Source organism: Catharus ustulatus, chromosome Z (assembly GCF_009819885.2).
Source record: "Catharus ustulatus isolate bCatUst1 chromosome Z, bCatUst1.pri.v2, whole genome shotgun sequence".
Taxonomy (NCBI): domain Eukaryota; kingdom Metazoa; phylum Chordata; class Aves; order Passeriformes; family Turdidae; genus Catharus; species Catharus ustulatus.
In genome coordinates this window covers 66,161,910-66,189,302 of record NC_046262.2, presented here as the reverse complement: position 1 = coordinate 66,189,302, position 27,393 = coordinate 66,161,910, and the positions used below count along the sequence as shown (strand labels likewise).

General features: G+C 43.0%; 4 protein-coding genes across 14 annotated transcripts in view; 2 read left to right on the top strand and 2 right to left on the bottom strand.

The window, feature by feature from the left end:
* SLC26A1 (solute carrier family 26 member 1) overlaps window positions 1-1,691 on the bottom strand; it is a 37,326-nt gene extending 35,635 nt beyond the window's left edge. For 7 of the 8 annotated variants that reach the window (XM_033084712.1, XM_033084713.1, XM_033084716.1 and 4 more), the window contains exons 1-2: window positions 1,602-1,691; window positions 1,147-1,247 (exon numbers count right to left, since the gene is read on the bottom strand). The gene's annotated coding sequence lies outside the window, so the exon portion shown is untranslated. Of the gene's footprint in view, window positions 1-1,146; window positions 1,248-1,521 lie in introns of all 8 variants that reach the window. The other variant, XM_042780145.1, reaches the window with a different exon arrangement.
* Window positions 1-3,161, top strand: part of IDUA (alpha-L-iduronidase) — a 44,423-nt gene extending 41,262 nt beyond the window's left edge. For both annotated transcript variants that reach the window (XM_033084719.1, XM_033084720.2), the window contains one exon: window positions 1,616-3,161. In XM_033084719.1, the coding sequence (XP_032940610.1) occupies window positions 1,616-1,716 (101 nt within the window). In that variant the 3' untranslated portion in view covers window positions 1,717-3,161. The remainder of the gene's footprint in view (window positions 1-1,615) is intronic.
* Window positions 3,162-3,999: 838 nt separating this feature from the next.
* Window positions 4,000-14,603, bottom strand: LOC117010493 (purpurin). 3 transcript variants are annotated; one of them, XM_033084998.1, is made up of 6 exons: window positions 14,020-14,603; window positions 13,037-13,154; window positions 11,437-11,573; window positions 9,907-10,019; window positions 8,661-8,873; window positions 4,000-7,514 (listed from the first exon to the last, which is right to left on the bottom strand). In XM_033084998.1, the coding sequence occupies exons 2-6, from the start codon at window positions 13,151-13,153 to the stop codon at window positions 7,504-7,506; spliced, it is 591 nt and encodes a 196-aa protein (XP_032940889.1). In that variant the 5' UTR covers window position 13,154; window positions 14,020-14,603; the 3' UTR covers window positions 4,000-7,503. The 3 variants fall into 3 exon arrangements, with proteins under 3 accessions (XP_032940889.1, XP_032940887.1, XP_032940888.1); XM_033084996.1 differs by lacking the exon at window positions 4,000-7,514 and having other exon boundaries at window positions 8,435-8,873; XM_033084997.1 differs by lacking the exon at window positions 4,000-7,514 and having other exon boundaries at window positions 8,435-8,873; window positions 13,037-14,603.
* A 1,707-nt stretch (window positions 14,604-16,310) lies between these two features.
* PDE6B (phosphodiesterase 6B) overlaps window positions 16,311-27,393 on the top strand; it is a 32,023-nt gene continuing 20,940 nt past the window's right edge. Inside the window, exons 1-3 of the mRNA XM_033084970.2 lie at window positions 16,311-16,894; window positions 17,768-17,921; window positions 18,954-26,387. Coding sequence (XP_032940861.1) covers window positions 25,977-26,387 — 411 coding nt within the window. The 5' untranslated portion in view covers window positions 16,311-16,894; window positions 17,768-17,921; window positions 18,954-25,976. The remainder of the gene's footprint in view (window positions 16,895-17,767; window positions 17,922-18,953; window positions 26,388-27,393) is intronic.

The following is a 27,393-nucleotide window of genomic DNA, read 5'->3' as shown; positions in this document are numbered from 1 at the left end:
TCCCCCCCACCACGCAGGTGGCAGCACGGAGCCCGCCTCCACCCACTGCGCAACAGAGTAACCAATTTGTAACAATCGCGCAATCCCGGGTTTTACTGGCAGGTGCTCGGCTCGGTACCCTGGCTCGCACTTCTGGGTTGGGAAATTTCAGAACTTTTTTCATATATTGGCCACTCCTCAGTGTAAGATGCATTTCCGGGTTGGGAGCAAAATTTTAGTCAAGACCGTGTGGCTTATAATCGTGAAATTACTGTAGTATGCCATGGGTAATTCGTTGTCACAAAGGCCAATCACTGAGCTGCAGGCCTGGCAAAGTCCCTGAGGAGTTAAGGAGTATTTTTGTAGCTGGTGTAGAAATACACAGAAATGATAACAAAAAGCCTTCACAAAAAACCATTACCAGACCTTGCAATAGAAGGTTACTCAGATGAAACATCCAAGTGAAGGAAGATAGTGGTGTTTTATTTGGGTATTTTTTTTGTTTATCTGCAGGTGGAGGATGGTGGTTGTCTGTCTTTTGTTTGATTGTTTCAGGACTTTTTTTGTTTTTTAAGTGAATGCAGTCTAGTCTGCAACATGACCATCCATCAGATATTGATAGTAAGCACTGATGAGAGCTGAAATACAGACAAACCTTGCCTTATAGTGATACTATGAAAAAGCAGCTTAGAAATTTTTTTACCAGAAACAAGGACTTATCTTACCCTGAGAAAGTCTTAACATCAGCAGTGGTCGCATAATAAAAGTTCAACGCTATTACTGCAATGTAAGGACTACAAAGGCAAACAAAGACTGTAAATCATGGCTATTACAAATCTCCGAAATTATTATTCATTATTATATTATAATATTATATACCAGTTTTAATAGTCTGATTCAAAATCAACAGCAACAAAAAGGACTTCTTAAAAAAATATTATGTCTCAACATTCCTTATTGCTAGGAGCTTCCTCCTCACCCTTTATTTCTAGCTTTTTTTTTTCAAGAATAAAAACGCTAAAACACACATAAAAATCAATTAAGTAGATAAAATAGCCCCAAATTTATATTGCCTGTGTATTCAAAGATTCTGCTAGGGAAAGTTCTGTTCTTTGAACTGGATCAAGGATAAAAAGCAGCAGAACCACAGAAGATCAGCTCACATACCTTTAAAGTAAGTGGTGCTGCTTCCTGAGTAGAGCAGAAGGTTTTCAGTCAGCCTGCATGCTTCTTGTTCTGCTTCTTTGTTGAACCTGTCCCCACATAACCTGTTCCAAAGGCAAAATTCAGGCAGAAAAATAAGCTGGAAAAAAAGGAAATTACTAATTGTTTGTTGCAGATGTCACAGCCTTCTTACAAAGGAACTGCTGGGAAAGCAGTCCTGTAGCTGTACTTTTAAATTCTAGTAAGTAGAGAGGATATCCTTGGTGAAACAGGACTAAAAAGCCAGTACTTGGCCATGAGGAATTTGTTATAATTTTTAATCAGACAGGCACAGACACATAGGGTGCAGAACTGATTTCCCCAGCCCGTTCTACAAACCTAAATTGTACAGGAGTAGTGGTCTCTTCGCATCCTCCCAGTACCACAGGTGTCAGCGTTTCACAGTGACCGTTTCTAACCTTTTCATTTGCAGGAAGCTCAGTCTCCGGCTTTTACCGAGTGCGTGCCGTTGACTACTGGGGCAAGGCAGGCCTGTCCTCTCTTCCCGTGGGGTACGTTGAAGCTTTCAAGTGACGCTGAAGAGTGGTGCCTGGCTTGGTGTCAGAGTGGTGTATGTTCCTTGCAAATGACAACTCCCCAGAAAAATAGACTCCTCCCAGGCTGAGGAGGGCGTATGGAAACAACCTGATGAAGTTAGGAACACAAGTTAGAAGCAACTGCCCCTGTTAACTCTTCACAGCACAAAAGACAGCATTATCAAACAACCACAACTGCCAACCCAACTGGTAAAAGGCTGCGGTAGGACAGGGATTCAGCCTGGTAACTAGGAATTATGGGAATAAATATTTCTTATTCCCCTTTTTTCACTGAGCTAACAGCCAGGGCAAGCTAAGATTTATAGAGATCACAAACTGTAGCAGGAACAGAACCATTCCTTCACTGTGTGAGTGAGGATGGTAGCAAGGGCACATGGAGGATCTGTCTACAAGTGAACTGGCTGCCTTAGCTGCCAGGCTGTCTTGATTTAATGGTTTGATGGAAAAGTGCACAGCAACCAGACACATTCAGAGCGTGAGGTAAAGGATCTCTTACTCCCTGCTGGTTAGTCACAGTAGGCTATTTCAGAACACTTGCCATGTCTTTAGGTATGAGGTTTTTCATTCTCTCACAGAGGGGTTTCCACCCAGCTTTCTCAGCATTTGTGACCATTACACGGATGTCGGAGCTATTTCCCATAGGCAGAGGAAGGGATATCAACTCATTCTGGGAGGGGAGAGGGCATATAAAGCCCTAGCCTCCAGACTTCCCTGCCTTTTCTCTTTTTTATTTTTGCCCAAGTCACCTGTTTGCACTTTGGCCATCAGCTGCTGCCTCTTTGTGGTGGAGGCTCTAACCCTGTAAGTCGCCCTTTCTCTCCATTTCTGTCACCTAGCCCTTACAGCTAACACCTCTCCTCACAGACTGTAAGTAGCTCTACAATGCCAGGAGAAAGCTGAAACACTAATTAGAGCCTTTTTCTCATATGACAGGACAGCTCACTCTTGAATGCAGCAGGGCTGCTACTTAGGACATTTAGGAAGTTAACAAAGAACAGTTAGAGCTCCTGTGCTTTGAAAAGCATGTGCACAAGCGTGTGATAGCCCTAGATGATGGGCTACAGATCACCACTGGCTGTGCTTGCACCTGCCAAACACTTTATGTAAACAGCTAAGTTCCCTGAAATTGCAGGGGTGCTGCTTTGTTTTTCCCTTTTCACAACTGGCACAGTTTGAGCTGTGCATTTAACAGGTTTGCAGAGAGAAGGATAATGCCAGTGAAAACAGCTAGTGTTTTCCATAAGAAGTATGACTCTGTCACACAAACAAATCCCCTACTGCTCTCTTTGCTGACATCAGCCACCTCACCAACATAACAACAAAAACTGCATATTTGATGAAACATTCAGGTCTCTGAAAAAAGAAGTGCCCAAGTTTGCACAGTAGGAGGGAGCTGAACTACCTCAAATACCCTCATCTTTTGCAGCGCAGAAAAGAAACATATGCAAAAAGTCAGTGCATATGAGATGTGGCCTTGTGTCTCCTTACTTGCTGGTTACTTGTTCATGTGCTTGTACTGAAAATTAACCTTAAAAGATTTATTCAGATCAAATATTTCTTGCCTCATTTACATTTTAATAAGGGCACTTGTCAAATCTTAGTGCTCTTAATTCCTTGTCCATGCATGCAGAATAGGAAAGGGCCATGGGTTCTACTGAATTGGAAATCCTCTCAATTTAAGAAAAGTTACTGAGACATTCTATTTGGATGGAGATAGTAAAAATACATTTTAAACTTGTGATAATTGCCCCTGAGTGAAGACCCAGAGTAATTTTATCAGTCACACAGTCACAGACTCAATGGGCCATTAGCAGAAAATGACTGGCTGGAGGAAGGATGGGTTGTGAAAAGATAAAGAACAATGCCCCACCTGGTTTCAGTGGATGGCCCATTAGCAGAATATCTGCCGTTGGGATAAGGATCACTGGCCCCACCCTCAACAGATGGTGATAGAATAGATACCTTTTATCACATCCTGTATTGTAACCCCAGACATGTATGGACAAAGAATGAAAAGCTTCCAACACCCAGACATGTGGCTTATAATCATGTAATTACTCTACACAGTTAAGTAAAATCTGGCAGTTAAGACATTGTTTTGCTAGTATGAGGTAGAACCACAAATAAAACCATTTAAACAAATACTAAGCATAGGTCTTGAGAGATTTTAGTGTGTCTGAAGCAGGGGAAGATGTAGGAGCTTGAGTGGACAGCCAAGTGTGTTAGAATGTCCTACCTGAGTAGCCCTTTTGTTTTAAAATTTTCCCACCCTGGCAATCAGAATATAGCAGTCTTTATCAAACCAAGGACTATGTACTAGTTACAGGTGTATTAAAAAAAACAACAAAAAAAAGGGAAAAAACAAAAATAAAAGAAAAATAAGAAGAAACATAGCTGTAGTGAATAGTACTGATTTTTTTATGCAGGGATGAAAATTTATAGATGTGCAAACCATGAAAAATAGAAGATTTCTTCTGAAAATCTTCTTTGCTGCTATGATAAACTCATTCCTATAAGAAATAAGCAGGTATTAACAATTACAGAGAGAAGAGAAGTTGGTATTTCCAGGTATGAGTTTATTTCTGACAAATTATAAGAGTTTTGAAATGGCGTTTTCTTTTTATATCATTTAACATCTACAGAAAAACGCTATTTAGTACTTGAAACTTAAGATTTCTGTAACCATCTGTTGCCGACTGATAGTGTTTCCTAAATTGCATGTTTAACTAATCTTCTCTGTTACATGTAGTGATCAGTTGAGTTTTCAGAAGTGCCAAGTATCCATAGCACCAGATGTGAATAGCAGGTGCTTAGTAGTTCTGTAGTATCATAACCAAAGCAAGGCTGCAGAGCACTCATGTATGTCTTTTGCTGTTCATTAATCCAAATAAGAATATGTAACTGCAACTGCAAAGGGGATTATTTGCCTGTGCTTCAAACAAAAGCTTGTGAGACTATATAACCATTTTGCAACTGAAAGAACCTTTCAGCTGAGTATTTTACATTGTCTAATTGTGTATATGCTACATTTGTTGCCATCTTTTGTGAGAGCAAATAAAACTGGTTTTTAATCTTTCACATAAACTCTGTAAAAACAGGATCTGATCATTGTGTTCTAAAAACTGCTTGCACCTCTTATGTCAATTTAATCTTGGAAGGTAAAGACTGTTCTCGAGGTCTGCCATGTTTTAACTCCAGCCAGCCACCAAGTACCACACAGCTGCTTGCAATGAATACAAGCACAAGGGATGAAAGGTGACTTGACTGGTGGAAGTTCCAAAGTAGAAATCTGAATGCATAGATTACCTCAGTTACCACAACCCATGGAAAACTGGTCAAACTCAAGGTGGTATTGTGTCTGATCTCAGGACTTGCAGTGTCCTTGCTGGAGAGATTCACTGGTGTGTGAAGGACAATATCCTTGCAGGGTCCCTCCTGCTGTTGCACAGTTACAGTTTTCTGCCAGCACTAAAGACCTTCTGAGGACAAAACAACAGTCCTTTTAATGCATAAACAATTTTTTTATTTTGTCTTGTTAGTGGAAAGTTTGCTTAGGACAGAGATTATGACTTGGGACCTATACACATACTAAAAACCCAGGAATAATAGACTGCTTTTCATCAGCCAGCTCGAACAGCAGACAGAAGATGTCTACCTGTAGATTTACATGAGATGTTTCATGTTGAACTCAACAGAATTTCAAGGGAAGTGTAAATCTCATCAGAATACACTCATGACTGCCTGCCCTGTCCTGCCTTGTCTTTCACATTTCCTGCAGTCATTGGAGACAGATGGATATGATGTAACTCTCATCTATTTATTAACTTCCCACATCATACAATGAGGACTTGCTTGTAGTTCTGATGGAAATGTACCCCAAGTACAATTCCTGAGGCAGGTGAACTCTATGGGGTCTTCAACCACAATCACCACTATATTTATATGATCCTGCAGGTTTTGTCTCAGGTGGCTGAGGAGGAATTTCACTGTCTATCTTGTCTGGACAGACTACACCATACCAAGCACAGTAAGGATGTACTGAGTCCTGCATATTGATTGTCTCTTCTTGCTACATCTGCTCTCGTCTGCTCTAGTCATACAATTAGTATAACCATAGACATTAAAAATCTCACTTCTCTAAGACTGGTAGCATCGGTCTGACAGTTTTGGCCAAAGGCCACACTCCTTCAGCTAAGGAGTAGCTGAAGCTACTGAAATAACTGATTAGCGTTGTCTAATCAGTTGTTATACAAGTCCTAAGGTCACAGATTCCACCCCAACATTTCCTGCTGGGAGAGGGGTGGAAGTGGAGAACATTCAATCAATGCACTGACCTTGCACTTAGTCCAGCAGAAAAGGCTGATATTTTTTCAACACTCAGTAGTTCTCTGTCATTGTGGGGTTTTGTTAACATTGCGTGCCAGTGCTCCATTTCTTGTCCTTAGCTTCAGGTGGTAGCTCACAATCTTGTTCCCTGTCAGGGTAGCTTTCCCTGAAGAGCAAGGACACCTTTGTTCAAGCAGGTTGAGAGCCTTAGTATTGCCAGGAAATCCTGGGAAAAGTTTGAGAGACTTCGCTGAATCCCTGGGATAATGTCTCTGGTGCTGGAGAGTGTATCTTTGGTTTCTATACTGTTTCTGGTTGTGCAAGCATCTTGCAGAAGCTGTTTAACAGTGTGGTGCTCTGAAGGTCTTCAGTCAACATCAGCCTTGTTCCACACACCTTTTGGAAGCCCCTGGAGTAGGGGCTGTTCAGCTTGGTCTTACCTCTGTGCTTGGTAATTATAACTTGTAAAAATTTGTGTAGTTGACAAACTGCAGAGTTCAGCAGGATGCTGTCATGTTCTAGACTGCTATTTTTATTACTAGGAAACACAAAGTGAATGTGATTTTTCTAAAAGCAGTGGGAAACACTTGTCAATAATGCTGACTCAGGTTATCCTTTTTCTGCAAGGAGATTTCTAGATACTCCTCCTTTGGTTTTCTCTCTATATGAAATTCTTTCCCATAAACCCAGTCTGTTTAATGTCTTTCAGTTCTATATCTTTTGGATACTGAAATCTGGATTATGAAGGCAGAGGGGAGCAAATTACTGGTAATGCCATTAGAAATGCAAACACCTGCTCATTTAAAGTAATGTCTAGTTTTATTGAAAGTAGCATCTCTTTTATTGTATTTGTGATTGGCCCCTGGGAACTTTGCTACAGGTAGCTCTGCCTCAGACACACTCTTGAGTTCTGTTTTTGGCTGGAGCCATCTCACTGATGTGCCTTGTTGCCCTCACTTGCTGGCTGGACTTTATAGGTGAATCCCAGACTTACCCTATCACCATGCTCACAGTCAGCGCTGTCAGGGGATGTGCCCTTCTCACCATTCTTGCCCTGCCCCCCATTTCAGTTCTGAGGAGTGACACTGCCCCTCCTGCACTGAGAGCACCCTTGGCTGCTGTCTTACCACTCCTCAGTGAGCATCCTCAATCCTTCTGCTCCCCAAGGACAGGACATCAGGAAATAAAAACCAGTTCCAGAGGTGCCTTTTTTTCAAAAACATTTATTGACAAATGCCACATTAGGTATTCCCTTGAAAATTCAAATATCACTATTATATTGCACACTGTTTAAAGATCCCCCAATATTTTCATGTGTTTTTCAGAAAAAACACACTATTCCATACTATGATTTTTTTAAAATATTATTAGTTGAGTGGCAACTTCAAGACCAAGAGGTCTGGTTTCTGTGCTTAAGGATAGGATCAGAAGCGTACTTTTAGCAGGCCCCTGAAAAGAAAGCAGAGTAAACTTTAGTCTGTGTAAGTAAATTTGCAAAGTACTTTAACAGCGTTTAAGTCTCCCATGAAGTTAAACCTGCAACCTTCCTAGGGTACTTCTAAATCACAGTACAAGACTAGGATGCAGGGTGCAAAAGTTGCTGTTTGCATTTCTCTGTGTCTGTTGGCACAGATGCAGGCACCTTTCCCAGCTAGCCATGGGCTTTTGGCTTTCCTGGGCACCCAGCCATGATCCTGCCAACCAGCTGCCTTCTCTCTGCTACAGGGTGCAATTCACAGGGGTATGGAGCAGGGATGCCCATGTCATGCCCATGGCCTTGGGTGATGCCAGTACCTTCTCCTTAGTTGAGGACTGGCTGACACAGCAACATGCTGTTCAGGAGGTTTTAGCTGCCATTCCTTGTCCCACAGTGCAGAACAGGTGTACTACACGGCTTAGTAAAGGGTCAACTTCGACGAAAGGCTTTGAGGTTGTGAAGGGTGCCAACAAAGAATTTCAGCCTCCTTCATAGCTGTAAAAATGTATCTGCCTATTTCATTGATAGCATTTAAACTAGAAGGTCAATTCCTGTACCTCCAGAAAAATGCTCTCAAAATGGGCTTTAGAGATGGTCTGTTTGCATGTATGTGGTGCAACTGCTGACTCCCACTGTCAGCAGCTGCAGTCAGAAATGCTGCTCAGACCCGCTCACCCCCGCTACTAAGACCACACAGGACACAAATCATGATGGAACTATGGAGTGCAAGAGTGGTCCTTCCTGGAGGCACCTTCTCATCTTTTCCTGGAGGACATTGCACAGATCCAAGGTAAGGTGCTAGTGTGCAAATGACCAGGACAAGCATTTCCAAGTGCAGGAAAACTGGCTTGTTGCACAAGGCTGATCTTCTTCTGGTAGCATACCAGTTTCAATATATGGGATTCCTATAAGTAGAAAACTTAAGGCTGCAGAGCCAGCCTGTAGCAGGCTCTTGTCCTTGCATTGATTTCCCTTTGTAGCTCTTTTCCTATTAGATCTAACATGAGGAAAGGGTTACTAAAAAAGAACAACTGAATTTGCTGTGGTTCTGTCACATTAACAGCAGATGGAATCACCTACTGTGCAACTCAGCAATTTTGCTAATTAGCCCCAAGTACCTGACTGAAGCACAGGCTGGAACTGGCCAGACATGCAGATTTCTTCCTGCTTCTGGCGCACAATGCGCTGGATGGCTGGGGGGAGGCCACGGGGGTTGCGTGAGAAGATCAGGGAGTAGCCATCATCACAGGAGCCATCCTCCTTCAGGCTGCGGCAGGCGTAGGTGATGGCATAGTTATCATAGTCAGTGTCAATCACCCAGTAGTTGTCCCCTGAAACATCAGAACACACGGGTTTGTCACAGTGGGCACAACAGAGCAGAGGTGGATTCTTCAGCAAGGAGATGGCACACTTCACATGGCAGGGATAGTTTCCCAAAGGATCTATAGCCATGTCACACATCCAGCTTATCTCCACACCATGGGGGGAAGAACTAAGACAAGCACAACGCATCTTGAGACCATTATTTCCTCCATGATGCTTAGTGCATTTTCACCTTTTGTTTCTTAGGCTAGGATTTTCAATGACAAAATATCTCTGTGTTGCTTGCTCAAGCATGGTGGAAGGAAAGACATACAATACAGATTACATTTCCTAAACAGGAAGCCTCAGTACAGCATGCCTCCTGTTTTACAGCCTTGCTCAACTAAGTTCTTTTTGATGTGGCTTACCTGCCACTACTAAGGGAATGTACTTCTTTTTTACATGTTAGAAGTCCTCCCCAACTTCCACAGCTGGAGAACTGCACCTGTGAGAGGCTTGGGCACAAAGAATGGGCTTTGACGGGCATGTAACTGAGGTTCAGCATGAGCAGTTTCTGAAAGGTAGACTTAACAGCTCCATTTCTTTGAAGCTCATTTCTTCCAGCTGTGTCTATCTAAGGGGAAATGTGTCTTGTTGCTGGGGTGCAGCTGTGGGTCCACACGTCTCCTCTGTTTAGCTATGAGGAATACAAGGATGACTGACCTCAGCACTTTTGTAATGCCCACAGTGGGCCCCAGGAAGTATGGCTTCCGTAGGTTCAATCCCACACTTGGCTGTGCAAACCCATTGTGTGTGGCCCAATGCCTCTAAGCTTCCTTGTTAATAGTGTATTAGAGGCATCTCTTGGGAGTCTCTGGATGCTTCCCTTTCTGTGGAGATAAAATGCACTGCTTGGATAACCCATCCCCCCCTGCCAAGGATATTTTGTCTTCACTTGGAGCAATCTGAGCTGGACTGGTTTTCCTGCTTATATGTGGAAACACACATCTGGGCAGCTCTAAGCTATTGACTAGCATCAGGGATCTGGAGAATTTAACTCACCACCACTGGAGAGGTAGCTGGCCAGTCCCTGGTAGGTCATATACATTTTTGCTGGAGTGGTTGGGTCAGGTACTGTGTACTGAGCAGCCATGTCAGCACAGATCACCCAGAAACTGCAAAAAGATCCAAACATTCACGGTAAAATCTGGCATCGTGAGAGCTTCAGATGGGATGAGCTTCTCAGGACTTGGGCACAACTGCATCAGGCATGGGCATGGCCTTTCTAAGTGCAAAGTCATTGCCGTTAAGCAATTCAAGTCTGTGACACTCCCCCAAACACTGCCAGTGATTGCTGCTGCTGTCTGGTCCCCAACTCTGCTGTATGGCTACGCTTCAGTTCAGTAAGCTTTTTACTCATTTCTGTACAAGCAGGCAGCCACCAAACACAATAATTAATGTTGTTTCTTGGCTCCCTGCGAGCAGTCTGCAGGGTGAGCTCACCTGCATTTGGGCTCTTTTGGGGTCAGTAGCTGTGCCCCCAGAAGAGGCAGGGAGTTGGCTCTCCCCTGTCTATGCCTTCCCAGCAGCATGGGCACAGGAATGGATGTTATAAGCACACTAATAGTTACAGCCCCTCTGCCAAGCTAGTGAAAAGCTGTCACACAGCCTTTGAGAACTCTGAGGGTGCCCATGTGTTCCAGTGCCCCTTCTGTGTCTGGTATCTGTTTGCTTTGATGCCATCCACATTTCACCTCTGTTTGTCAAGCATTACCTGGATTTGTGAAACGGTGGGAGGGTCTTAATTTCCTTCCTTGCTCTGGCTGTGCTTCCCCTTATCCTGCCTTTGCAGAAATAAAATTTGCAGCAGCCTTGAGACCCCACTTGTTTCCTGAAGAGTCCTTTCAGGCAACTCCCCCCTTGCCCAGTATGGCATGCTTGCAAAACCTCATTTGCCCATTTCCAAAATATCTTGCAGTGCTGCACCGTTAAGATGTACAAGGTTCTTAGGCACCTGCTAGTGTTGGCGTATTGGAAGCCACAGATTTTCTCTTCTGCACTCAGAAAGCAATTTAATCTCTTTACATGCTGTAATTCCTTGTAGTAATCATGACCAAAACTCTTAAGCTTTCTGCCATCTGTCCGTTCAGGCATTGCAATTACACCTAAGAGTTAACCACAGGTTTTCCTCCCAAATCTGTTCCAACACTGTGTTGTGACGTCTGTGAAAGTAATGCTCCTCTCCTTCCCGTGAACCTCTCAGTGAAATGAACATTGTCCTGCCCTTGCAGCTCCACAGCCTTCATTAGTTCCTTTACTTAATTGCAATTAATTTATCTAACCATTCCATCAATCAAGATTTGACTAAATAATTGACTTTATGCAGTAGCTTTGTGATGAACCCAAACCTGAGCCAGGTTGTGGAAACACTCAGGACCCAAAAGTGCCTAACATCTAGTTTCTAATCTAACACTTTGGCTAAAGTTCCCTTTTTGATGAGGAAATGTTGTGTGCTCAGGGTCGATCATCATCCATGTCCCCTCATCCAGTGCCTCATGGCAGCAGCTAGAGCTGGAAGTCAAGAGAGCTCACCCAAAAAGCTTCACTCGGCCTTTGGAGGATGCCGTCATTGTGCCATCTTCCTCCACAGTGTATTCAGCAGAGATGTTGTCCTGAAGGAAAAGGCCTTCTGGATCCTTCTTGGCCAGGGCATACCATTTCCCTGCATACTGTCATTATGAAAGTGCATTAGTATCTGGACTAGTCACCGTGGCAAGATTAGCACAAAACCAATTTTGTGATCAAAGTGTCTTTCTAAGTCCCCTCTGCCTGATAAATGCCAGTCTGAGTTTGGGTGGGAATGTAGCACATGATCTTGCAGTGCTGCCTGATGAACCCTTGCCTCTGTGTCAGAAGGAGTGGGTCTAGCAGCTCTGCACTGCTGTGTATGTATAGTCCTTGTCAAGTGAGACATTCCTGTCACAGTGACCTCACACCAAAAGCATCTCCCATCCTAAGACAACTTCTGACAGTCAGAGTGGTTCATCCCTGTTCCCGTTCAAGCCCCTTCTCTTCCATTGAATACCATACCAAATTCAACAATATCAAATTACAGGTACAAAGCAAGCTGTCTGGAGATGATCTTTGTTGCTGCCATGGGCCAGAGTTGATCTCTGATGGGGGAAAGGGTCTACTCAGCGAAGCAGAAGGTGATGACTACTTACTCAAAACAAGGAGAGGGGGTACTGGGGTGAGTAACAACAGAAAGAAATGGAATGAGATTAAGGGAAGGAATATGTCCATGCAAAAAATGGACCCCTGAAAATGTATAAGAAGTATCTAGTGAAATGAAAACAAGATTTAACAGGTGACTTAACAAAGAGGAAGACCCTTAAAACTTAACATTATCAGTTATGCTGAGACTAAAATTATCAGAAATGCTGAGAAGAGCAGGAGCTAGCTATGTGAAATTTGATTTTCCAGTGAAGCTAATGACATCTGTCAGAGAAGTTATCTGCTTAAGCCTCCAAGGCTGTAATTTCCAAATACAGGAACCCAAGTGAAGACTTCAACTTTCTAAAACTGGGATATTCTCAAAGCACTCCCTAGACATGATTTGTTTCCAGCAAAGACAATCTTGTATAGAGAAAGTGCTCACCACATCCCGGCTACCCCTGGAATTGTGGTGTTTGCTGACCATTAGTTGAAGTAGGTACTGACATCTCAACCTTTCCAACAGCTGGCTAGCCCTCATTTTGTCCTCAGAAGCACAAAGGATGTGTTTGAACAGGAGTCAGTGTTCAGCATACAAGACTAGGTAGGATTTCTGTTTGCTATGACTCCCAGAATGACTAGTGGTGGATGCAAGTACCCTAGGGCTTGTGCTTGAGCTTCCTCTCTGATGTGGATCTAAACTGTTCCTTTCAAAGAACTCAGAGCTCAAAGTTGTACCGAGCTAACAGAATATGAGCTCTAGTAACATTCCTGGCTTTCAAGGCCAGTTTTACTACAGTGTTCAGAAGGTTAAACAGTACAGAGAAAAGAAAACTACAGGAACAGCTTCGGCAAGACAGAATATGAAAGAAGTTAACTTTTTGGTGAAGAACCCCTTTAGATGAACAAACTCATAACGTGGAAAAACAGTTTATATGTGAAGCTTCTTCACATGTACTATTGAAGTAACTGTAATTACCCTTTTTGGATCAAAATTGTCTTTCACAGAGAAAGACTCCACTGCACAGGTCTGAGCTAGGCTATATTCAACAGTGTAGAAGACCGAGGCCAGGAAAACATACTGTGCGTATTTCATTCTGCAAAACAAAAGCAAACATGGGGGTTTATTTCATGCAGTAGGTGGAGGAAGCTAGTGCTACAGATGCATTTCCATCATTTTAAAACTAGTTTCTTTCCATACTAATAGACAACCAGCTATTCCACTGATACTGAGTCATTATGGTGCCTAAATTCAGCCAAAACTGAGCATCAATGGCAATTACTTTGGAAGAGTATTTTTGCTTGCCAGTAGTCATCGTATTATAAATCAAGCCAGACTATGGTTAAGGTCAGAAAGAATTGGTAAAATTTTGAAATGTTTTGAATTTTGTTTTCACAGGAAGATAAGTGTTCTGAGGAGCTCCAGTAAAGCACTGTACATTGTAAAGATGTTGTTTCTAGTTATTTCACAGTGAGTGTCCACCTCGCTTTCAAGCCAGCAAAGCCGTGTTCTTTATCACCAGGTCTCCTCACCAAAACAGGCCTTTCCTAAGGTGCCTGCTCTAATGGCATAATACACCTTGGTATTTGCTGCCTCTGACCATTCCATCAACAAACATGACAAATAAAACTAATTTTCTAGTGGCTTGATCTGTAATTGCAGCACAACCACTAGGTGCCCATGGCTGTTTTTCTCCTTGGGAATCCCAGCTCATCCCTATCCCAGTACATTTGTTTCTGAGACATTGGGAAGAGAGAACCTTCATGATGCATTCTCGCAGAGTATTTGTCACTGAATACCTGTCCTGATGCCAAGATAAAACAGTTACCTTATGCATTCAAGCTGAGCTATCGACCCAGAGCCCAAACACCCATGCAGCTACACTAGGCTGTTCCTAGCTGCTGCCATGCAAGCTGCAAGAGATGCCAGTCTGATCCACCTCTGCTGAAAAGAGAACCTACCTGCTGAGTAGAGATATTGGAGATTCTTGAGACTACTCTGCTTCAGTCTTTGGGCTGCAGGTAGCAGGAGAGTTTTGTGTCAATTGCTCTCCAGCTCCCTTTAAATAAGGAATCTGCAAAGTCACTAATTGGTTATTTTTGCTCTTGTGCCTGAATAAAACACTTAATCTTGGATAATCCATTATGTAAAAACCAACTGTAATCCTCACGCTGGTGGGTCTGACTGCTATACTAATACAAACACAGCTTTTACATAATGGGAAAAGCTGCCCAGAAAGCTAATAAATCTGATGATTTGATTGTACCACTGCTTTGTCTCATTGAAGTCTTTCTGCCTCTAACACATGTTAGGAGAATAAGCACGTAACATTAATTAGGGAAACACTTGGACTTTACACACGCATCTCCATAGGCACATGTTTTGACAACTGGCATGGAGCAGGTACTCAATTAGCTTTTCTCATACCAGCATCATCAAATTAAGGTGATCCTTTCAAGAGTAGGAAGTCATTATGCATTACCTACACAGGGGAGAGGACAAAAAAGTGCAAAAAATGCAGTTTAGCCTTCATATTCATATTAAAATCTTGGGAATTGATATGTTGATCAGTTGATCAAATATCAAATATCAGTCTTGGTATTTGATATTGGATCAACTCTCCTATGCAATGAAACATTTTAATGTACATGGTTCCTAGATAACTTTGTCAACATTTCCAGTTACATAAATTCTACAGCTCTCTTCTTCCCAAAATGTTCCTTCTAGAAGTCTTTCATGGGAATATAATACATCAGAAAAAGACAAGAAAGCAGAAATGGCTAGAAGAGTACTTCTGGCAGCAAACCATGCCTGCCATTCCCAAGCGCCCAAATTATTTCCCTAACTGCAAAGGCTGCTGCTGAACTCTTTGTCCCAGGCTCACCTGGGAGATCTAAGACTTCAGACATTCAAATAGGAGTTGTTGGTACTAGCAGTTATTCCTGACACTGGGTGCTAGGTGCTGGGGAGAGCCTTGGACACAACCACTAAGGACAACCCTGTATTCCTATGGAGTCAGCCCAGGAAGTCCTGAAGCTTTTGGTTCTGATCCAACAGTCTGGACTTCCAGAGTGAAGCTAAAGCCTCTGGATGTTCTGGATATTTTAGGCTTTCTCCACTGATCACTTACTTCCTTTTGCCCAGGACTTCCAGAGCAGAAGCACACAGCTTTGCCCTGTAGCTGGTGTGAACTCTGCTGCTTTCCAGGCAGCTCGTTTAGGGCTGCCCATTGCCGGGGAAAAGCTGTCCTTGCTTGCTGCCAGAGGCAACTTTGATTTGGCCTCTGTGCAGCTTCCATTTGCACTTTAGAGGGAGGCAGTGGTACTTTGCATGCAGCGTAGTGACTGAACCTATCCTGCTCATGCCATCTGCATGTCTTCAGAGGCAACCTGAGCAAGCACACGCAGGAATGAGCTCGTGGTAACTGGAGATCCCTGGCCACTTAAAGAGTTGCATAAAATGTAACTTCTTAAACTGCACTTCAGAACTAGTTGCCAGTTCGATTTTAGAGAGCCTGATGCTGAGCATAAAATGTGCTCTTTCATCCTGACATGGGGAATTGACTGAGAACAAACTGCAGTGTTTTTTGTAAATTAGAAGGCTTCCAAATGCTTATCACTTCATCTGTTTCCAACAAAAGAGATTAGTTGATGTCCATGTGAGACATAGGTGACACTTGAAGCCATGCTTAGATGAACCATTTAATCCCCTGGGGATTAGACACATGCTAATAATAGCTAATCACAGCACAAGATTTTGGTTGGTGAATAGAACATCTGTCACTGCATTATTTGCTGTTCAGAGCAAGAAGAAAACAAAATCAAATTTACCTTTATTTTTGCAGTATTATGGCCATTTGTGCTGGGCATAGGGAAAAAATGGGAGGAATCAAAGCATTGAAACATATTCCTGGTTTGTTGAATTTGATGTAACATGAAACAGATTTTATGAAAACAAAGATGCCCTACCAGGTTTGGTTGTCAAAGAAGGTGCCCAAGAGCCTGTTCCAGACTTGCTCACCAAAACTGGCTGGTTTTTAGCAGAAGAGGTGGCCTGACCATTCGGTGTACTGAACTCAGGTAACTGGTAGTTTTAATGACATGTAGGAAAACAAGTATGCAGGTGACATGGTTAATCTTATCTTCTTCCCTATCCTGTGAAATACAGCACCAGCACTTTCAGAATTCCTGCCCCTAGCAAGTCCTCCCTTTGCCTTATAATTGGAGTAAGCATTGGGTAAACTGCTCTGGGAATTACCATGATTGCACTGCCATCTCAGATTTAGTAACTTGTGCTGCTAGCTCAGCAGCCAGTGGCACAGGATGAGAGCTCTAAATATGCTCCTGCAATGCATCAGGCGTTAAGTTCCCAGCTGTCCAGCGGGTGATCACGTTGTACATTTGTTTGCCAGGGCACTGGAGAGCAGCTACACATACATTCATTTTGAATCACCCCTAGCAGCTTCTACAGTGGTTATTTCACCATGAGGCGAGGGCACTTGATCCTCTGGCTTCTGATCTAATTTGTGCTGCTGATCTTGGGCTGTTTTTCAGGGACGTCACACGGCAGTGCCTGCATTACTGGAGAACACACATCCCAGTCCCAGGCTTGCCAAGAGCTGAGAGGACAGTGACAGTCTGCTCCACTGCTTCATCAGGGCAGAGCACGGGAGAAATAAGGCTTCCCCACAGTGGGACACCACATTTAGGCTGTGGACATAGAGGTTTTCAATTTCTGTGACTTCTGCTCAGAAATATGGATCTTTTCCAGGGGAGTCAGTGGTGCAATACAGATGAAGAGGAAATTGTTTGAAGTTTGCTCTTCTGTGGTTCAAGGGTAAGATTCTTGGGTGTGTTATATTATTAGGTTATAAAGGCATCATAAATTATTGTCTTAGGACTTTCCAGGCAATATTCAAATATGTCACAGTTTTATATGACAGGAAATGACAGATTTCCCTTCTGAAAAATGGTAGTGTAATTCTTGCTGAATGTATTGACTGACAACTGGCAGAGCAGTTCTTCACGTGCTCCTGTGCACACAACACATCTCAGAAAAAGGCATTGTCACTCTCTTTTCAAGTGAAACAGGGGGCTGGTCAAAGCAAGAGAAGTCAAGAAGCTTCAGCCTCTCTGTCATGGTGGGCAGTCAGCCGGGAGGAAATGATTTTCTCAGAGCTATTGACAAGAGCTTGCCAGAAAAATTAAGTTCCTGCCTCTCTTCCAAACCCTTTCATATCTTGCTGCCTTGGTAGAACAGGGTGAATGCAGAACTGGCTAAAATTTCTCCTTCAAAGGAATTTTACCACACAGCAATCTGCTGGCCAAAGAAGCAAGTTTAAGGTTTTCTGCCATCTGCTGGTTTCTGCACAACCGTGTGGATGGTGGTTGATCAGTGAGCTGTTAGATTTCCCCTCCAATCGTGGCAGTTTCCCAAATACCCTGTTGCTAATCTCCACCAAAAGACCATTCACAAAAGACCTGAGGCAACCTCATGAAAAAGAGACTGTTTGGGGCCATCAGATCAAAAAATGAACTTTTTGTTTGTAATTTTCTACTACTTAGTGTAAGGCATACTGTTGACATATCTTTATATATATATCTAATATTTATTATTATTGAGCGGATCCATTTCCAGACATTAGCAGGTTTATTAATTTTAGTTGCAATATTTGTTTGAAGATACAATATTTGCCTTTTTCATGCCAAGCTGCCAGGTCCTGGAGGGCGAAGACCATCCCTTTCAGCACAAGAAGACTGGAGAGTCTGCCATTTCATTGTGGACAAGGAGGGAGGCATCTGCCAGCAGGAAAGGAGCTCAGTTCTCTGGAGATAAGATCCTTACACTTGAAAAGATCTCTAAGGTATCTCTATGGCCTGATCCTATTCTTCTCTCGGGGGGAAGGCGAGAGGAAGGAGATTGTTTCTATCAGGTAGCAGTAGCCTCTCCCAGATTTTGAAATGAGGTAGCAGACCAGAGTAAATTTAATCCCCGGTGTTATTCCCAGGATGCCTTCCAAAAAGCAGGAGGCACAGAGGTCATGTGAATATCCCTGAAGGTATAAACCATGCATGCAGTATTATGGATCTCTTTCTTTCCTGTTCATGCAACAGAAACAGCTTAACACAGAAAATGCAGGAATAAATCTATAGGCTCTAACAGGTTGCAAAGCATGATGCAACAGGAGACCATATGTCCAAATGTTTCAGACAGTAAATTCTGCCTCCAGATTATTGCCCCAGGTTACTCCAACGGGCTGTATGTGTAGCATGTATATGCTCCTTATGTAGCACGCATCTCAAGGTGCTTTGCAAAAGTGATATTGCTGGCACTGCTTTAGTAATTATAGGTAAGCCAGGATGTCCATGCCAGCCCTGATGATGGATTTAAAAGCTAAAACCAGAAGCACAAATTACAAAAGCCAAGGAAATCTGTATGTGCATGCAATCAAAAGCCATTGGCCAGGCACCTGGCCCTAGTAGGTGTTAAAGGACACAGTTTCCATGTGCAACAGAAGGTGCAAGGAGGGAAGGTTTAGGTCAGAGCACCTTTCTGCATGCCAGAGGGAGGGCAGCTGTGAGCACAAGGCTGATTAGTGAGTCACAGTGCTAAGAGAATAGGCAAAGTCTTTCACATACAACTGCACTTCAGATTTCTATATCTACTTCTTCTGCAGGAGAAATGGATGGAAGTACGGAATGTGGGGAAGGAGAGGAGTTTTCTAAACTGTCAAAAATTATAGAATTTTTTAATGGAGGATTTTTTTGTTCATTTTATGTTTTAAGTAGCTGATCTTTAAAGCTGCAAAGCATTAGATAGCCTAAGTCTCCCATGGACATGTCTTCACCATGGCACACTCCTCATCACTTACACAGAAAAATTATTTATTTTACAGACAAGCCCAGAAGTTCCGGTCAAATCTCAGAGTCCCACAGTGTTACCACCTCTATAAATTTACAACTGGAATACTCAGCCTGAAGATCAAGCTTACATCTGTTTCGGACTGAGCAACAAGCTGGAAACTCTTAAACTTGCACAGTTGCTTTAAAGAGAGAAGCCCATTAAAAATACCACCACAGCAGCCACCTGTGCTGTAGGAGCTGGACACTGAGCATCCTTCTGCCCACAAGAAGAGAGGGGTCAGGCCACAGTGTGGCCCAACATCACCAAAACCTCTACAGTGCTCACTACAGGTCTGTGCCTGAAGGCCTGGTGTGGGACCTGTTGGGACCAGTGAAACTCCTGCATGACCACTCCTGCTGCTGCTTTCTAGAATATGAGTACTTGCTTCCTCTTTACTGCAGCCTTGTGTCTGCCTTGCAATGATGCAAACCTCTTTGTATTGTTCTGATAGGTGCACTGAGACTACACAGACACTTCCAGCTTCTTCTTGTGATTTTTTGGCTTGAATTCTTCTTACTGTTGGTGACTATGCTTGTTCCCACCCTTCTGGTTCCACAGCTTTTTACAGGCTCAGTAGCCCTTTTTAATTTCTCATTACTTGCTCTTCCATTACTCTTGAAATTAGAGTAATTTTCTATACTCCCTTCCTTTTCTACTAACCATCCTGCTGTCTGTTTTCCTCCATTGTGGCCCTGTTTCCCACAAATAATTTCCCTCATCTGTCATGCTGTCCCCTTGTTCTACAAACTTCTGCAAATCTTTCCTTAGAGTGTTTTCTCTTTTCTTCATTGTTTCTTCCAGACACTGCGTATGCAAATTTACTCCTGGGTACATCTGAGCACATATTTTATGTCATTAGTGTTCCTTCTAAGAGTTTTCATATGTCCTACATCACTGTGCTTTCCTTAATTCCATCCCCAGACCATTTTGGGAAGAAATTTAGGAAGGAAGTGTTTTGTGCACGTGGCTTCTTTTGAGAAGAGTTTAAAGACCTTTTTAGTCCTTCAGCTTCACAGAACATTTGATGAATGAAGTAATCTTCTTATTCAAGGTCCAGTGATTTGTGCTAAGAACTTTGGATACAATCTGTCAATTGAAACACAATAAACTCATGTAGACTTAGGGGAAATATTGTTGCTGGCACAGTATTGTAATATTTTTTAACAGAGCAATCACTCAATGAAATTAAGAATAAGAGAATCTGTGCACACTGACAATACATTGAAGGAGGAGGCCATTGAGAAGGCACGTGATTTATAGGTTCAGGCACATTTCCAGTCTTCCAGCACAGCAGAGATACATTTCCTCATAAATATCTCTCAAAACAGTAACAATCAGACTTGACAAACACCAAACTGACCTGTGTGCTTTCAGAAAGCCACATCCCTTCTATGAGAATCATTCAGATATAAATCTCTGACTAATTCCTGCAATTCACCAATACAATACAAAAAGGTTTTTGCTACTTTTAAGGTAATTCTCCAAAGGAATTAATAAACTGAGAGCTGATGTTCCTTTGTCATGACAAAGTAGAGTCAATATTCTGGCCAAAAGGCAAGCGTATGACAAAGTGCTTCCCCTTTGCAACTGGACTGAGAGCAGCACTTCTCCTGTACACACAAGTGCAAGGGATTTATGCATTATCACAAACATTTGATGATCTGGCTACAACTCAGCTATCAGCTGTCCTGCCAGCCAGGAAATACAGCTCTATCACAACCAGCTATTGCTCAGCTGCATTTTCTGCAGCACTAGAGTCTGCTGCTCTGCTCCTGGACATGAATCAGATTGCTGTATTTCTGTGTGATAGCCGGATTGCGCGAGAACAGATACCGCTCCAGCTGTGCTCATGCACGAGCCCCAGGGGACACTTGTCCCCATGGCTGCCACCCAGCACCTCTGTTGGGCTCCAGCCAGCTCCAGGGGCAGGACCTGGTGCTTGCCCAGGCTGAAGGAGGTTCTCCAGCCCCTGAGCTTGTGTTGAAGGGTAGCCCTGACCTCTGCATCCCTGGTACCATCCCCAGACTGGCCCAGGTACACTCTGTCCTGGTCCAGCCCCAGCCACCTTGACCACGTGTGTAGGCAGGGAAGCTGTGGCAGCATCCCACCCACTTCTGGCTGCACTGGCTGGGACCACAGGCAGGATTGGGGCCCAGCAGAGTCCAGGGTGAGATCCCACGTGGCAAGTCTGTGCTGTGGTGGCATCTAAAGGTCCCTGGAGAGCCAGAGGGGTAGGACAAGGGGAGGATGCTGAGCAAGAGCCATAAGGTCTTGCATGCTTGCCCACCATGTGACAAGTGACAATCCATGTGCAGCTGAGGGAGGGAGCCAGACTCTGGGGGACAGAAGAAGACCCTGGCCCAGGAGGGGTGAGGGACATGGCTCTGATCCTCACTGGGCTCCCACGGCTGCAGGCAGGAAAGCTTATTCTTGTGTACAAGCAGGTGGCATGAGAATATTAAGTGGTAAATCAGATAAGCTCCAATCTCGTTATGCCAACAGATGAGTGGGTCAGAAAGGTTTGAGTGTAGCTGTCAATACAGCACCCTGTAAGGATAATGCCTAATCAAATTAGATTAGACACTTGCAGCTCCCATACCCACAGCTTCTTAGTTAGGGGAAACACAATGTTCCATGAAGGAGGTGAACAAATCATCTTAGCAGCTTGAACAGCCTCAGCACATCCCATCCCTCTTTCTGCTTTCCAGGCAGTGTCTGCACCCACCGCTTTGGACACAGCCCCATAAATGGCCCTAACAATGCTGCTTTTCCTGGGAAGTATGTTTTGCATCACATCAGCCACATGATTTTACTCCACAAATTTTCAGTAGTTTTCATGCTAGGAGTAAGGAAAGACTGTCATGAGAGTTGTTGGGAGGGGAGGAATTTTAGCCCCAGAAGCTCCACCTTGTTTTCCCAGCTACCAACCAGTAACAAGGGACAGTTTAAATACTTTACAGTTTAAATATTTAAGGTTTCCAATTGGAACACTGTTTCAATGACATCCACCGACATGCAACAATTTGGGTTTAAAGCTATTGGAAACAAGTTTGTGCAACCACACGTGTTCAGATGTTACTATGCTGTGTGACAGCCCAGTGCAAGTTTCCTAAAATAGCAGCCTCATCCTCCTCCAAAATCCTCCATTGTCTGCCTAAGGCCATTCAAAGAACATTATCCTATTGCAAGCTTAGACTGTGTCCACTTCAGTTATCATTGTTATGCCAGCCACGGCTGCATGGTGCCACTTGAATATCCCTAAAAGCCTAGGGAACACTTATTCCTTTTTGCATGACTTTATTTCTTAGAGTACATCAGCCCACCAAAGGGTTGCTTTGGCCCTGCTGGCTTCATTTGCAAAGCAATTCCGATTTCCACCTGCCATTCCTACATGGTGTCAATTGCACAGCAAACACACAGCCCTGGCTTGCCTCAAGAAACACTGCCTCAGTTTCTCCACTTGTGCAGCTATAAACATCAGTATGTTAGGACCTTCATTCTTCCTCCTGTTAAGAGGAAATTTTCTGGCTATATTTCAAACCCTGAGTGCAGAAGCAGGAACTGAGCTTAGATCTTTTGTATTTGGAGCCCAGAGTATCACTGTTGGACATTGTTTTTCTTATGAATGTTTTGAAACAAAAGCATTTATCTTGAACTGAACATAACCTTTCAGACCAAATGAAGTACGAATATTTGGAAAGTTTGGATCCGAAAGAGTGTCAATTTTGATTCAATATGAATAGTTCACTCTTTTGCCATCTTTCGTCTGCCAAATCAAAGCCAAAAAGCACATAATTTTCATAACCATTAGTACATCCACAAAACCTTTTTATTTTGTCAGGAAAACGCCCCATGTTACCAGGCCCAAAGGTCCTTCTGTTGAGACGAAGGGCATCCTGACTATTCTCTAACTGCATAGCTCAGTCCTACATAACTCCTGGGCATTTGATCATCCATATGATTCCTAGACTTTTAAACATTTCTGAGAAGTGGCTATGAGCTCCCAAGAGACTTTCTCTCCTTCCATGAATTTGACCTGGAACAAGGAGGATCCAATGAATTGTAAAAACTGCCAGGCAACAGTATGCTGGACTGTAAGAAGAGCTAAACTTCACTTCAGACTTCCTTCAAAGACCTGGAGAAAGGACACATCATTCCTTTGGAATACCAGAATCCAAAATGTGTTAGCCCCCTTGAAAGACATTTAGTTGGTTTTACTTTACCATTTTTCCTCCCTGTGGGATGAAAACAAGGCTTGTATTTTACCATGCACTGGAAGGGCCCAGATTGCTACTGGAGTAGACATTGAAAGGCAGAAGGCAGCCTCCAGCTTCCCTTGTGTTAATCATAAATAAAATTACTCCCACCTGGGAGGTTTACACAGCTGCAAATGAAATTTTTACTGGGGTACAAGCAATGATTTCCTCACACATAACTGACCTGACAGGCCATGGGCAAGAAGGCTGGACCCACAGAAAAATATGTTTCCCTCCAACTCCAATAAATTGTTTGTCTGTATCAGTTCCAGCTGGCTGGTATCATTACATGTGCATCTCTCTTCTGACTAGAAATGCTTCCCAGGAAAAAGAATGACACCCTTGTTTCTAGAGGTAGCTAAGACAAGGTGGGAGCAACCTCCTCCCACTGTTTTGGAAGCCTTTTCTCTGCAGGTCTAAAATCTACTGTTCTATACAATCAGAGAGAACAGACTGTTCCTTTTTTCTCAGCCATAGCTTTTCATACAACTGGGGACTGTTTCGTTAGAAAAGAGATGCCTCAAAAAGAGACACGAGAAACCTCGGTCTTTCCACAAAGGTCACCTTTTCCCACTGTATTCTGGGTGAGACATCTGTTTAGAACAACATGGCATAATCTGTTGTACCAGACAAGGTTCATGCTAATGGATGTAGACTTCCTTCTGCCTGCAAGTCCTGGCACATTGTGCAGCCTTTGTTAAGCTGAGGTAGTGGATCGTCCCCATGAATTCACCAGGTGACTGTTCTCCACGTAAGCAGGACTTTCCATGCCTCCTTGGTGAATTCTAGTCCTCTCATCCTGAACATACCTGTCTGCAATTTAGTTTTAAGATGGGGCTCAAACACATTTACAGACACCTGACCACGGCTTATTCACCGGCTTAATATTTTTACACCTATCAGTGGAAACACTGAGTTGTTCTACATCTGTTATAGTCTCCACAGAGAATCCTGCTCAAGAGATTCTACATTTCATTCGTGAGCTGCTAAAACAAACTCTTCATCTTTCAAATACATTTGCCAACACCTTCTAACTATCTCATCTAAGCCTTCACTGTAAGACACAAAATATCTGTTGTGTTATTTTGTCAGGAGATATGACAGCCTTTACTTTCCTTCTGTCCAGGGACTACTGACTCTGCCATAGAGAAAACTGTGCTGTGTGACACAATTTGCTCTTGACAAAGTCGCATTGGCTGTTATTAGTCTCCTCTAGTTATGTACATAAACAGGTTTGTTTCTGTATTTTCTTAGAAGCCAAATCTGAAATACATTGTAGAAAATATGTTGTAGAATTCTCCAGTTATTTCTTTTTCCTATTTCACTGAAAGGATCATTATATCTACTTGTTCCAAGATTTCCAAAACTTCAGAAGATCCTCCATTAGTTGTCAGAAAAATCAGGAGTTTGTGTTCCTCTGCTAGAACATTGTTGTGGAAGGCAGTGTGGCACACATCACCTCCTCCAAGCTTTCTTGAGCAATAATTCTATTTCAATATCCCGAGTGAGAATTACTGAGACAAGCTGCCTTCCTCCCAGGCATCCAGATTCACATTTGGCCTGGATTGAACCACTCCTGGCAGAAGTGACAGTACTCATAGACAGTGAGAAATACAGTCTGGACCCTTAGACCCTTGCTCCTTGAGCAGGCGAACCTTGCTTATTTTCCAGCAATGTAGTAGAGGGGTTCACCCTTATTCTCCAGTAATGAAATCTTCTGTGCATTGTTTAATTCTTCTGAAGTATAATAACTGGCCTTTGCAGCACTTTGCCTCCCAGCACTGTGCTGACTCAAACCTGCTGTTTGCAGTGTTGTGGCTTAATTGATGTGAAAAAACTCCTGTTCCTCACCGTCATAATTCTCCCCCTTTCTCCACTGACAGTGAAGAGGAAAATATTTCTACCTCCACAGTTTGCTTGGGTTTTGTTTGGTTTTGATTTTGTCTGCAGGGCTTCCCATGTTCCCTCAGAGAGCTTCAATTCAGCAATCCCAAACAGAAGTTCTCCAGAGTCGTTCCTGTATGGATGCCACTAAGAGGCATGTTTTCCTGTTGTGGCTCTTACTAGCAAGAAACAAAGACCACAGACCTTGCCAATTCAGTTGAAACCCTGGACTAAAGCATTCAGGATTGGTGCTTCCCTTAGAGAACAGCCCTTACAGAGCTGCTATAGAGCCATGCAATAGTAGAGAGATTTCTAAAAGAGCAGCCTTACCTCACTATTTTTATTTTGGCCAATGAGTTCTTTTGTGAAGAATGCACTTCCTACTACTGCTGGGAGCTGGGAGCAGAAATAATAAGATGGTCACCTTGTTAGCCAAGGATTAGGCCCAAGCAGTATATATTTAATTAGACTGTAAAGAGCTTATTTCAATATTAAGAGATGCACTCCTTCCCTGTTGCTACTGCCTCAGAATTGTTCAGTAAGTGTTCTGTCTATCAAGAGAGAGTGTTTTCAGACATTGTGAGTACTCAGTTTTTGTTTACAGTAGATTAAGAAGAGGAAAGTTGACCCAAAGCTCTTGTAGAGGTCATCTAATCTCTTTGGTTGAGAAGATCTGTCCTCCCACAGATTCATCTTCAGCATTATAAAGGAATACATCTTCCTGATGACAAGCTCTCTTTGCAGGGATACCTCAAACTTGCTTAATCCAGAAGCAGCACCTTCTGTTACAAAAATTTAAGAGACACATGAGAAATTAGAGTGCTGTTTGCACATCTTTGGACTATTCCTTACCCACAGGATCAAGGGCATTCACAATGAGCATTAGTGAAGACGACGTGGAGAAGTTTCTTGATGGCAACCCTGCTTTTGCCAAGCAGTATTTTGAGAAGAAATTAAAAACAGAGTCCTGGGATAACAATGAGAGTGAAATACTTTTTGAGTTGATCCAAGACATGCAAGAAAGCATCAACATGGAGAAAGTAGTTTTCAAGACCTTGAGAAGAATCAGGTCCCTTATTCATGCTGACCGCTGTAGTCTCTTCATGTACAGGCAGAGAAACGGCACTCCTGAGCTGGCAACAAGGCTTTTCAACATCCAGGAGGGAAGTACTCTGGAGGAATGCCTGGTCTCCCCAGACTGCGAGATTGTCTACCCACTGGACATAGGCATCGTGGGCCATGTTGCTCAGACCAAGAAAACCATGAACATCAAGGATGTCCGTGAGGTATGTCTGCCTTTTTTTTATCGTCTGGGTAGAGGAGAGGCTCACAGGGGCCAAGAGGCAGCAGCACACCACAGTGCTTGGTCAAAGCTCTCATAGTGTAGTAGCTGTGTACTGGAAACAACTAGCAAGCCTGAAAGTTCTTTCCAATTTCATTTAGGGGGTGAGGTGAAACAAGGCACATTGATTACACTGGGTGTCAATGCCTGCAAACAGTCCACTGCTACACCTTGCCTGTCTAACTAAAAAAAAAAAAATTCGCGTCTAGTCCAGCAGAGGAGAGTGAAGTAGTCAGATCTGTACTGAGTGCGCATAGAATGTTCAACAAAATTTTATATTCCATGAGTAAGTGGCAAAGACATAGAAATTCTTTACAGAGAGTCCAGAAAGGGCTCAGAAGACTTTGAAAATATTTGCTGTGATGAAGCTTAGCTAAGGGCATTTAGAGGCATTATTATCAAACAGAGGGAGTGGACCACAGAGCAGGTACATTAACTGCAACCTGTGTATGGGCAATCTTCATCAGAAGCAGCAAGTGACAATCTTAGACTAAAAAAGCCTCTTTCAGCAAAAATTGCAATCTGCAATATCAACAGGGATCTGAGGGATTTAAATGTTTTATGTTTATGCCTTCGTGACAGTATTTACTCCCCATACTTCTGGTTCAATCATGTAAACCTGGATGGCAGGAATAACAATCTGCTTGTTCTAATCATAGGTATAAAACTAAAATCCATGTGACCCAAATATGGCATTTGGGATTACTCCATCTATTGTTTGCTAGTTAGAAAGAGACCATCTGTTTATTTGTTCATTTGTTGCTCAGTGCAGGCATATCCCAACCCTTCAGGAAAACCTTCCTTGTCTTCCACAGAACACACCGAGACACTGTTTGGGTTCTGCAACCTGGTTTGTTTTTTGGTTATTTTTTTGCTGGGCAGATTGTTGATGTTGGGGGAAGCATCAGAATGTAACTTTAAGTTATTTAAGTTTTTTTGTTTCTGATCTT